At 50.7% G+C, this 12,500-nt stretch overlaps 4 protein-coding genes across 4 annotated transcripts in view; 3 read left to right on the forward strand and 1 right to left on the reverse strand.

Annotated features, from left to right (window-relative positions):
• LOC126574018 (RING finger protein narya-like) overlaps window positions 1-1,044 on the reverse strand; it is a 1,371-nt gene extending 327 nt beyond the window's left edge. Inside the window, exons 1-5 of the mRNA XM_050233939.1 lie at window positions 959-1,044; window positions 655-865; window positions 531-598; window positions 339-461; window positions 1-272 (exon numbers count right to left, since the gene is read on the reverse strand). The exon at window positions 1-272 is cut by the window's left edge and continues 61 nt beyond it. Of these exons, the coding sequence (XP_050089896.1) occupies window positions 1-272; window positions 339-461; window positions 531-598; window positions 655-775 (584 nt within the window). The 5' untranslated portion in view covers window positions 776-865; window positions 959-1,044. The remainder of the gene's footprint in view (window positions 273-338; window positions 462-530; window positions 599-654; window positions 866-958) is intronic.
• Window positions 1,045-1,276: 232 nt separating this feature from the next.
• On the forward strand, window positions 1,277-2,069 carry LOC126574021 (ninjurin-A-like). The gene is made up of 2 exons (XM_050233943.1): window positions 1,277-1,498; window positions 1,588-2,069. The coding sequence occupies exons 1-2, from the start codon at window positions 1,448-1,450 to the stop codon at window positions 1,957-1,959; spliced, it is 423 nt and encodes a 140-aa protein (XP_050089900.1). The 5' UTR covers window positions 1,277-1,447; the 3' UTR covers window positions 1,960-2,069.
• Window positions 2,070-2,865: 796 nt separating this feature from the next.
• Window positions 2,866-5,501, forward strand: LOC126574016 (ninjurin-A-like). The gene is made up of 3 exons (XM_050233937.1): window positions 2,866-3,401; window positions 4,583-4,936; window positions 5,006-5,501. Exons 1-3 carry the CDS (start codon window positions 3,189-3,191, stop codon window positions 5,384-5,386), a joined length of 948 nt encoding a protein of 315 aa, XP_050089894.1. The 5' UTR covers window positions 2,866-3,188; the 3' UTR covers window positions 5,387-5,501.
• Window positions 5,502-6,046: 545 nt separating this feature from the next.
• Window positions 6,047-12,500, forward strand: part of LOC126574015 (myosin light chain kinase 2, skeletal/cardiac muscle-like) — an 11,989-nt gene continuing 5,535 nt past the window's right edge. Inside the window, exon 1 of the mRNA XM_050233936.1 lies at window positions 6,047-6,477. Within this exon, the coding sequence (XP_050089893.1) occupies window positions 6,444-6,477 (34 nt within the window). The 5' untranslated portion in view covers window positions 6,047-6,443. The remainder of the gene's footprint in view (window positions 6,478-12,500) is intronic.

Raw genomic sequence — 12,500 nt, forward strand, 5'->3', positions numbered from 1 at the left:
AAATCGATGCCCCGATTTGAATGTGCCGCACCGCTAGTGGAGGTTTGCAAGGAAGGATGATTGCTAGCCGCTGCCCGATGCCCTGAAGCGGGTGTCGATAGTAGGCTGGATGGTGGTGGTAAAGCGGAGTTGTTAAATCTCGGTGAGATTTGACGTAAATTTTCCTGCAAAGTACGCCGATAATTCCGCAGCTTCTCGTAGCGTCGCTGCGCCTCGACTATTCGTTTCCGTAATTCGTCCTCCATTTCGCTTAACTTTGGCAGTTCATTGCGCTGCAAGTAATTCAACCCATCCGATGTGATTATTGGTTGGCGACGCCGCCTAGAACGTGTACCTACACAGCGAAGAATCTTCTCTATCAGGTGCTCCCGCTGCTTGTGCTGGAACGCTAAACTCTGGGACTGCCAGTCAAGTGCGTCGACAGCAGCCACATCGAACATCATTTTGTCTTTCCGAGTCATCTGTTTCATCGTAAACGGAATAAGATAAAATAAAAAAAAGTTCCTTTTTTCACTGGCCTTTTTACTTACCTTTTCGTTGCTCAACTCGGTGAACCGCAGAATGGATTGGCGGCATATCGGACAAACCGTAGCGCGCTCTGAAAGTAAGTACTTGGTAAAACACCTTGCTAGGGCTTCTATTTCGTCAACTTACTTGTTTTGGACATGCATAGTTTACAGAGAACGTGGCGACAGGATAGTTGATAGAACGTGCGGTCCCTTGGCCACTGCAGATGAAAGCAAACGTTACAGTGTATCCACCGGGGACGCGACATCGAGACGTTGAATTCCACCTTTGGCCACGTTTTGCCGCCCTCATTTCCAGCGCAGCCTACTCATTCCAACTGATGCGCTTACGCCGCACACTAATTTCAAAGTAAAAAACAAAAACAGTATGCCCTGACGCTCACACTGGCACCGCACGTTAACGGCATATTCATTCCACGGCCTACCGATACCTTTCTTTTGATCAGATGCTCTTTGGGAATCAAAATAATTCTTCCACCATAACTTTTTTCGATATTTTATTGCACTCTTGGCATAAAGTGTATTGAGAAACGTGTTTTGTTAAATGATTGTCCCTTGCTTTAGTCATTATTATAAACCCCTTTTTCACTCAACCGTAGCATCCACAGCACCTGTGCCACTCACGCACGAGCACGCGGCCACAGATTCTCTATTTAAAACGAACGTTGTGAATCAACATAAACGGGCATCGTGCATCGTGTGGCGTCGAGGTTTATTTCTGTTCCTCCCCCTCCACCGGTGGGGTCGATTTGTATTCGTGAAGCACGCTGATCGCGCAACACAACCAACGATGGCCGCATCGTCAGTTGCTAGTACGGAACCCGTCGGTTCGGACGTCGGTTCCCGCGGTGCCGTGTATCGTTAGCCAACGGTGACAACAGTTCGACAATTCTCCCTCCCCCTTTCCCAACAGCAAAACAATGGCCCTTCCCGTGGAACAGACCGGTGGTGATCGGCGGCTTAGCACAAACGTGAGTGTGTGTTGGGTGTGTGCGAAGGGGCGTGCAGGTGGCCACGGTACTACTGATCACGCTGTTGGATGCGTTTCATTCATGATTAGATCGAACTACCGGACCCCTCGCTGCCGGCGGTCATACCGAACGTGAATGTGTACCAGCAGAAGAAAACCCTGGCCCAGGGCATGATGGATCTGGCGCTCCTCTCGGCCAACGCCAATCAACTGCGCTACGTGCTCGAGACGTACGAACGGCATCCGTACCACATCTTCAGCATCGTGTTCATCTCCATCAGTCTTCTGGTGCAGGTCGGGGTCGGCATTGGTCTCATCATGAACAGTCGCTACGACGTTAATGACAAGAAGGAGATTTGCAAGGCGAACAAGATCAACGACTACATTACGATCGGCATTTTTGTGATCACGCTGGTCAACGTGCTGATCTCGGCCTTCGGTGTTGCACCACGAGCGACCTAGAGAGCAATAAAGATGCGTACTCCTCCCGCCAATCCGCCCGCACCTAGCACTCTACCTGGTTGAGAGAGAAAAAAAAAGAAACAAACATAATGTCCCCCCCCTTCCACAATCCCAGGTGCAGCAACGTGGCTCAACGAAGCATGCGCCAATGTCGCTGCACGTGTTGGTGCCTTCCCTTCTGTTAGTCATCGGTCCCCTGCTCGTAACATATTACATTGTCCCTTTGTTCCTTTGTGTACCGGTCCCTTTCGGTCCTTTTCGGTCGTCACCACCCTGGTTCACCAACTCCAGACACGGTATTATGTAAATTTGGTGCGCCACAATTAGCTCCTTCTAAGCTTCAAGATAAGAGAATGTTGCAAAAAAAACACACACACCACTGCTGCTAATTGGTTGGAGTGATATTGCGTGACCGCATACAGATAGGCCACACCACCGGCTATCCACCGGCCGTCGTCGAGCAATAAAAGACCGAAAACCCGGGGCAGAATGTTTGTCCAGTGTGCGTTCAGATTAGCCCCTCCGTGGTCCCGTGATCCCAACTTGGAGTGCGAAAAGAGACACTGGACCGTAAATTTAAACGCGCCAACCGATGCCATGTGCGTCACGAGCATGTTCGAAAAAGGATTCAACCGATACCCGGTGGCGGCATCGTTCCATTGGTTGGTCACCAATCGAATCGAACTCAACCCTTCTGCTAGCGGCAAACCAGTTCTCGCCGTGGCATGACGTTCGTATGGATTCCCCAATGATCCACCAACCTCACCCCACCAAATGGAGAGACGCCCCAGACACGCACACTGCTGCCAGTAGCGCCAGTAGCCGTATTTTTGCACAAACACTACTTGTGTTGCCACGAGAGGACACAATTTTGCACGCCATCCCCAGCGCCAAACAAACCACCGGCCGCTCACAGTCCGTTGGCGGATTCTCTCGCGATCGCTCGCATCGTTTGTTGGTGGTGCTGTGGCTCGTCTAGCGGCGGCGTGCGTGATCAACCAAGTGTATCCACGTGTGATTCTCGGCAACAATCGTGGTGACAATTGGTTCCAGCTTAGCCAGCGGAGCATTGGGTTAATGAAAACGATCCCGGTCTGTTTGACCTTTTCGTGAACTGGCATACGATTAGAAGAAAAGGAGAGAATAGGGTTAGTGTTGGAGTTGTTGTTGGTGCCAGCAGTTTGGAACAGGTTCTCGAAAGAAGGAAAGTGAGAAAGAAAGAAAGAAAGATGGAAACAGAAGGCGATAAGAACGCGGATGCCGTTGAGATCAACATAGAGGGCGAGATGGAGTCTGTCGACGTGCCGGATGCTGGCCGAAGTCGTCCAGCAGCTCAGGCGCGTCCACAACGCCGTCGGTTAAGCCCTGGGGCGGCCAACAACACGCCGGGAGCACCAGCGGCAGCAGCATTAACCAATGGACGCCGCAGTCGCTCGAATAGTGTGAGTATAAGGGAGAAACACATCGGTTTCGATCTCGTCTGCGCGGCTTATGCTGCGTAACTCTTCACCGCAATCACGGTCAACAACACAAGCGTGATCGTCAGTCGGACACGGGCACACCCATACGGAACTGGCATGCACTCGCTTGATTGCTCTCGTTCGGTGGCGGGAATTAACGCGTCTGGGAAGCCCCGACACATCGGCGATCGCATTTGGGGCTTTCGCGTGACTCACATGATCGACCCTTCTCGAGTGGCTACGCGCGAGATCGCCAGCAACGCATGTGTACGCAGCATTCGATAAAGAAAGGGAACCGGTTCCTGGGAATCTATTATCGTCGCTGACAGCATTCTTGCTGGCCATGCTCGAACGGTGGATCTATGAATTCCACTGAACATTAATGTCAATCCATTCCCATAGAGAAGCATTGTACATTGCATTACAGTTTTGTTTTGTTTGTTCAAAGTTGTTATTTTTTTCATTTATAACTCACGGTATGATTGTGGTTGCTTTGTTTGGAAGGGAGTCCGCTATTCATGGCTTGCTGTGAGTCATGTTTCATCAAAAACAGTTCGTTAGCAACTTCCATTTTGAAACATTGGTGACTGTCCAATCAGAACCGAGCGTATATCACGAATGAATAATAAGAGATTTATGCTCAATCGAGAGCTATATAAAAATAATACACTCAATGACGCAACAGGGCATTAAAATAAGGTTAGCAATCGCCCTTTTGTTAAACAATGAAGTAAGAAAAATCGTCAATTCGCAATAAACGTTTTTTTACTATGCGGTACACTGCGATAAGCGTTGCAACTTAGTTCCAGTACAAGTCTTTCGATCCGCGTTAATAATGCGCAAAGCACACCTTTGCGAACGTGGCTAATGAATGAACGTGATATAACAGTACCTTGTGACCTTCCGGCTTCGAACTGCTTGCCCGGTGCTTTCGATTTAATGGACGCGGATTCACATCTCCGGCATGGAGCGCATCGGAGAAAGTTGCACCCCAAATTGCATCCACCATCTCTTTTGGGCATGATGGTGGCGCCCCAAGGTGATCGCCGCCTGGTCACTGACCCGATTCGCTTTATGTGAAACTCTTGGCTTTCTACGTCCACCGTCGCTGGATCGGAAAGATGGAGAGATGCGATGGAATTAACTTGGAATGTTCGTTACAGCGCTCCCCGGGTCGACGAAAACGCGATACAGAGATGGCACTGGCCGATGCAGTTCCGCTCTTACCTGCCGGAAACCACAACGCCGGGGAGGCAGATTTGCCCCGGCCGAGACCACCAATGGCTGGACCGGAGATCGACGATGAAGATGAAGAGGACGGCGTCGATAGAACGACGACAGGATTCGATCCAAACAATCCGGATCGTGGAATTGACAACGGGTTTCTGGAGCCAGCGGAAGAGCGATCGAACGATGAAAGAGGTACAACGGATCGAGCCGGTAGACGTGGTGGCAGACGCAATCAAGGACCAGCCTTTCCATATGCGCCAGGATTTGCCCCCGATGGAACGTTAAATGTAAGTCCATTTTCTGCAAGCTGAGGCCAAAGCCAAGGTGATTCATTTGGATATCTCTCTATTCCTTAGGTCCAAACCACCGACAGTGGCCAAATCATTCCAGATGTGAACGTGTACCAGCAGAAGAAGAATTTGGCGCAGGGTATGATGGATTTGGCGCTCCTCTCGGCCAACGCCAACCAGCTGCGCTACGTGCTGGATTCAGGAAGGACGAGCCACCCTTACTACTACATCAACCTGATTTTAATCTCGAGTAGCATCATCGCTCAAGTGGCGGTCGGTATTGGGCTGATCTATAAGAGCCGGTACAACATCAAGAAGGAGGAAGATTTCTGCAAAGCCGATCGCATCAACAACCTCGTCACGATCGGTATCTTTATCATCACGATCGTGAACGTCTTGATATCGGCGTTCGGTATGGCCGATACAAATCCCGCCAATTCCAATTAGTGAAAGGAAGATTATCTTTAGTTTAAAACACCAAGCCACCAGCAACTGGCGTGCGATACAATCTCAATAAATATGTATTTCATCTCGCTCACATTTTAGAGAGCGACCAAACGTAAATAAATTTTGACTTAATTTACCAAAAACTAGTAATCAAAAGTAACCAAAATATGTTTTATGTTTTCATAGATTTTATGACCGCACATTTTTACAGCGCATTTTTTCCATAGTGCCTTTTGCGCCGAGATCTAGGCAATAACATAAATTGCATATATATTTGGCGCTAGCTTTTGTTGCATAAAACACTCTCATTAGGGTTTAAAATTTGTTGGCTCAAAATATCCTGTATTCTTAACAAACAGACGATTTCTTTGATTTGAATGCCCAAGAAGCACTAAATGTATTTAACATAGAACCAACGTCACGAAAAATCCATACGAAACACTGATCTGCGGCATCATTTACAATTTCCTGTCGCGTTTCCTATATTGTTCAAGGCACGAGCAAACAAAGTCAAGAAATTCGCTCGCTCTCCTCACGTCTACCGCTAACAGAACGAATGCAGAGAATAAGAACCATCCACCATTATGAAAATGGTGAGCGAAACACGGTCAGCAGATCACCGCGAAGATCTCGCGGTGCCAGTGCTCGGCGCGAGTTGGATCTGGCCAGTTGTTGGACCAATCCATACGCCGCTCTTGCGCTCGTGCTGAGAGTAGCACCACGGGTTCGGTTTTGGGAGGGAAGTTTCTTCCACGTTTGTTTCGCACTTTTCGTCGTCACATGAAACCACCGTAGCTCGCAAGGGAAAACTTCTGTGGATCGATTGCAGCTAATGTGTAATGTGTGTTGTGTTCCGTGAAGTACAGTGCAGTGGAGAATTAGGAAAGAAAATGAAATATTGAGAAAACACGCCAGTTACCATATTCTCGCCCGAGCTAAGTGATAGAGTGATCAGCTCGTGCCATCAACTCGTTCCGTGCACCAGGAGTTAGTGATAGAGTGAACCGAAAAAAGACAGCGACCAGTCCAGCAACTCGACGCGTTACCTAAGAGCATCATGTATAAAGTAGACGAACACTATCCAATCAAAGGTAATTATGGGGATGAGAATTGCAGCCAGCTAGCATTTTAGTGCGACATTAAGACAGTAAAATTGGGTTCAAATTGGCAGTGAAATGGCGAATTGAATTGTTGATCGAATGGAATGGATGCAGGTTCCGTTCCGTCTCGATCAAATCAGAACCGATCTACCGAGGGAAACCCCTTCGCGTCACTCTTATCCACCCCCAGAGGGAGAGAGAGAGAGAGAGGCCGTGCGAGTGAGCGTGGTCAATCCTTCCAGCAGCTGCCACCGCTACTTTACGACGCCGTTACCGCAAGCTCAATGGGTAAACAATGTAGCTCGTTTATTTTCCTGCCACCCGGGACTCCGCAAGCAAGCAAGCAAGGAAGCGAAAAGGCGAAACGCGAAAAGCGAAATATTCAAATATACTTTCCCCACGATCGTTCGATTGGCCATCGCCATCGAGACGCGGCACACGCGGCGGCAGTTGGCATCCAAAATGGCCGATAGCAATTAAAGAGGAGCAGCAGGTTCAGCAACAGTACTAGCGATGGTGGTGGTGATGATGGCGGTGGTGGGTGCAAGCAATTTGGCCATCCTTCTCGTTGACGTCACCTCGGACGTGCTGTCAAACGTGGCGCGACGCGCTCGACAATGGGGTTTTGTGCAAATGTTGTCCTGTATCAGCAGGAGGTGGGCAGAGGGAGGAAAAATCTTGTTGTTTACATATTCGCCAGCACGCACAGGACGTGAGGGAGCAACGACGCAGAGAGAAAGAGAGGAAGCGAGGAAACAAAAATCTTTTTTTTTTACAAATACCATGCGTCTCCATTTTCGTGGCTAGTCGGTGCACTCCTAGCAGTCCGGTTCGATCCAGGTGGTGGCAGAAGTATCCATAGCAACGGCCAGACGGATGGACGAGGTGATATATAGCCCATGCTCCAAGCAGGCTGGTGCAGCAATAATTCACTTCTCTTCTGTCTGCCTTCAGGTGGGGCGCGTGCGATGATCGGTTTTGATAAATCGACTCCCTCTCTCTATCTCTCTTTGTGGCCGGGGAATAGGGGAGAGTGGGGCAGCCATTCGCATGAGGTTAATTACTCGCGTTGATTAATTAGCCTTTGGCCAGCGATCGTGATAATATCCACGAGCTGGCCGATTGTTCCGGGGCTACGCTACCGTGAGGACGCTCCTCGTTGCATCATCTCCTTCGAAGCGAACTGGTGGAGATCTCCTTCGCTAGTACAGGTAGTAAATCTGTTCTGGAAACATTGAAGCTGTTGAATTCATGTTGTTGGCACGCGAAACAGAGTGATGGCATGGTAAACACAAGCAGTGATCATGAGCACTAAATTATGAGCAGATGAATAAGGATGCCGCGGTTGCCAAAGTACCGTGCCGGGTTCAATACTGACCTTCAGGCCAAGCTTCCAATCCTCCATCGGCCACTATCTCCCGACCAAAGGTGGCACTCATTAGTGTTCCCGAGAGACACACGCGAAAACAAACAACCAAATTGGCGCGATCCAAATTTAAATCATACCATTAACACGGATCATTGCACCATCGCCGGGACTGCCTGGCCACCGGGTGTCACATAAGCACATGATTTACGTCCAGCCGTTTTGGTGGCGAAATGCAATAAAATTCCTGTTTTCGGCCATCACCGGCAACGACATCATCAGCAACTATTTCCGCACATCTGTCCGCACGGGCAGGGGGGGGGGGGGGGGGGGGAAGCTGATTTAATAAAAATAATCCCCGTAACCCGAATATCCGTCCCATAATTTGGTCTATTTGTCAATGAAAATATTTGCGAACCATAAATCAAGTCCATAACGGCCAATCGTTATGTGATCGAGCGTGGGAACCACGATCACGACAGAAATCAGTCAACCATTGCGACGATTTCTGCTCGTGGGGCAGATCGACGCTTAGCCGGCAATGTCCCGGATTCGATCGGCCGATCGCCGTTTGTGAGTGTGTTGTGTTGCGAGTGCCGCGTACCGCTGGCCAGAGAGTGTCAACTAAAATTAGAATTGAAATGTTTTCCCATTTCTATCGGCATCTCGCCACGCCAGGCTTTGGAGGCAGCCAAAACGACTCGGTCCGTTTCGTTGAGCAACCAACCGTTGAGAGCCAACAATGGCGCACGATAAGGTTCCCAGGTCCCGGTACGGGACACCATTGATTCCGTGGGATTACGAGTCGATTTGTGCGCCAGACTGCACGCCGTGATCTGAGCCTGAACTGTCGTTGACGCGACCGTCGACAGTCTGACAGTGCGCGACCGCGGACTCCTCTTGCAACACACTCTCTGCGATGTGCGATGACAAATGCTACGCGATATGCAGCACCGCGGATCACTGGCACACTGGTGGACAGTGCGTCATGATCTTCATATCTCGATTAGCTTTCTGTCGAAGCCTAAGGTACGGCTAAGCGAAGTTGTAGCATAAAAAAACGACGCCTGAAACGAAGAAGCATCATTAAGGCAGCTAAACATACGTCTCCACGCCAATTAACTAGCTTTTCATGAGCTCGTAAAATCACAGACACACAAACGGACATACGAAGATAGACGAACGGAATGCGAAACTCTGCGATTCCAACGAGATCATCTTTCGATACGCACCAAATAAATTCTGTCGACGGACAGTTCCAATCCAATTCGCCGGAGATGTGGCGATGGTGCTGATTTCATCTCTACCACCGTCTGTCTCGTGTCTCAAATTCGCTCGAAATCAACATTGGCCCCACCGGCGTAACGCACAACAAAGACGTCATGCTGCCGATAATGGACCAACTCACCACCGAAAAACCATCTGGTGTGAACGCCTCCGGATTGTTTCAGTGACGCATTGCACCACCATGACGCGGAAGATTCTCTCTGTTTTTCCAATCCAATGATGCGATGGTAGGCGATCGATAAAATCGATTCCTTCAATCGATTCCGGTGACAAACGATGAACAGCCGATGGTAAGGTCCTTGCGTCGCGCTCGCTACTCGGTATCCGGGATTCAACAAACCAGCTTGTGGTTGATGCGTCCTTGCTTGGAGTTCGCGCGTTGCGTTACGCTCGCAAAGTGTGAATGAAAGTGCGGTACGACCTCGTGTGGCCGTGAATTTGCAAAAATACAAAAAAAACGGCCAACGGGACACACGAGAGCTCGATGAGCATTGCATAACACCCAACCGCGCGCTGTCCACGGTGATCCCGAGTGACACCAGCACCGCGGCCACCTCGTACGATATGACGCGCGCTGCCAAAGACGCAGGCCGGAAAGAAGGAAAAGTGAAAATATTGTCTTGAACCCGTCATGGCGCCAGTCCAACATAAGCAGCATAAGTGCGTGCACTGCGCGTACCAGGTGGTGGTGGTGGTGGCGGCGAGAAGAGCCGCGCGCCCGAAGGTCGCATACCAGGCCAATCAAACAGAAGCGCCGACGCCGAGTCAAGGTGGTTCATCAAGCGGATGTGCGAATCGGATAGACCAAGGGGATCGGATGGGAGTGTGGCGCCTCCATCGAACAACAGAGTCGCATCGCAGCAACCATTGAGAAAGAGAGAGAGAGCGAGCGCGCTCGAGTTTGTGGCTGTCTCTTTTGAGTGTAGAACCAGCTGCCTACTGCGACAAGGTCCCATTGTTTTGTGGCATTTCGTCACATTAATTTTTGGGGCGCCTCCATCGGAACGGCGCGGACCGACGGACATTCACATCAAAAAGTGACCTTCCTGGGGCGCCACCCTGGGGGCCAGCAGAAGGACGCCACCACCAGACGTGATAAATTATGAAGGTCACGGTGGCATAAATCATACCAGCACGGTGGCACCACGTTCGCATCTGGTTCTGGCTCAGGATTGATATTTCCGATGCTTCCGAGCAGACAGACCCGTCTCTCGATCACCATCTACCTCGTATGATGGCTCACAACAAGTGGAATCCATTCGCTATCGACAACGCACCGACCGCGGATCGTAGTCGCAGTCACAGAATTTCTGCTCTTCTTTTGTGGCCAAACAAATTTACGACCACTCGACTGCTGTGCGAAATCTATTTTACGAATAATTACCCCAACGTTGCAGTGCAGCATCACCACCATCAGACCATCGCATCAGCTGATGATGATGATGGGAGACCCGCAGATCCGTGGGTCCAACGTTCTACCTTGCACTTGATCTTTCTACCGAGGAGCTACACCACGGCGGCTTGGTCCCAAATTCGGCGGCTTGCGAGATTTGCGGCGGTTTTCGTTCAGTCTTTCCCAATCCCCCGCCCCGCACCAAAAAACACGCGCGCGAGTGGGTTGAAAAATTAAAAACATAACCGCACCGAGAGACGGAGAAAAATGAAGCGAGAGGAAGAAGGATCGTGCGACGGGAGGGGAAGTCGGTACACAATTTATTATGTTTCGTGCGGCCGACGGCGAGTTCCGTGAGTTGGACGATATTTTTGAACATTTTGGGACGCTGCTCCCCTCCTCCGGGAGGTTGGTGGATCGCTGCCAAAGGGTCGCTGTAGCCAAGACAAACATCAATCGACTGGCTGGCTGGTTGGCTGGCTGGTGAGCGAGTTAAAGGATTCCGACGATTGACAGGAACATTTCCTGTTTGGCCCACCGCCGCACACGCCTCACCCCACTCCCTCTCTTCCAGGTGGTCCCGCGCGCTCAGCATCGTCATCGAAATCGTTGTGGAAATGCGATCCAGGAAGGGAAATCCTTTCGCGGATCATTTACTCACACGCGACGCGACCAGCTGGCCGATCGTACCGCGGCATCGCGGCGGTCGATGACTTCATTTCGGTGATCCCCACTCAAACACAGAGACCGATATCCTGGAGTCGAAGGGTAAAAGGACGGGGGGCCAGTTTGTCGTGCTTTTAATGCGCCAAGTCATTAAAGTTGGATGCGGCATCCATCAACGGCGCAACGGCATCCGAAATCGTGCGTCGCCCGTAAACAGCTGTTCATTGCGGTTCCCCCGTTCTGTCTGCCTGGCTGTGTATAGGAGACCGTCGTTGTTGTCGTCAACGGGCCTGGCAGGTTGGCAGACAATCGACTGGCGGTCGGTTGGCGACGAGATACGGGGGCCTCAGCGCTCAAAATAGATCCGCGGACCAAACGTGCTGGCGTGCTGGGGCGTGCTGGTGTACCCCCGGATGGCCAACAGTCGCCGATTTTTCGGAAAACTGTTAACTCTTGCGAGCGAGACTTGAAGCAACAACCGAGCCTGCCTGAGGGAAGCATTATTTTGACCGGAAAACGGAAACGGAAATGGCAAGGCAGCGTTCTCAGCGATTTCGGGCACCTTCACGTGCCGTTCTCGACCTGCGGCAGATCCGCGTCCTAGAGGACCTCTTTCACAAGCCGCCGCACATTCTTTCGGCCGCGATCTTGGCGTGCTTGGGTTGGCGATCATCGCATCTCATTCATCGCACCCGTTCGCATGGCACTCTGGACGCTATATCCTCCCCCCGGTGGTGGTGGAAGAGTGACTTTGTTGTGCGTTGCGATTGTTGTTGCGAATCCACTCGGTACTCGAGCGCCACACAGCGCACAGTTGGTTGATCTATTTTTGCGCCAGAAACCAACCAACCGATCGACCAACCGAGCGACCGGCACGCTTTTTATGCTTGTGCCCGCGGTTCCCGTTTCGCTTTCGGTGGAATCGTTCCTGTTTTCTTTCCACCAATTTCCACTTGCGCTTGTATCGGTGTCGTGCTAACAACACACACCGAGACACGCTACACAGGGTAGTCGATAGTTAAAAAATCACAATAACGAGACAGAACAGATGATCGTGCAGAACACAGTCGTTTTCTCTCGCTCTCTCTCCCATACACTGTCTGTGATGGGAGCGGTAACAGCTGGGACAGCTCGACTGGCAAGGACACCGCACGGTGAGGGGAGAGATTGGTTCCCGAATGGATTGTGGCGCATTTGTAGACATCGAAACTCACCCCCAAAGTTAACCCTTCGATGGAAAGCTTCCTCGCCCTTAAAGGAATCTGGGAGGAATGTCCTTCTTTGCCGCGGGGAAAGGCAAAG

The sequence above is a fragment of the Anopheles aquasalis genome, chromosome 3 (genome assembly GCF_943734665.1).
Source record: "Anopheles aquasalis chromosome 3, idAnoAquaMG_Q_19, whole genome shotgun sequence".
Lineage (NCBI taxonomy): Eukaryota > Metazoa > Arthropoda > Insecta > Diptera > Culicidae > Anopheles > Anopheles aquasalis.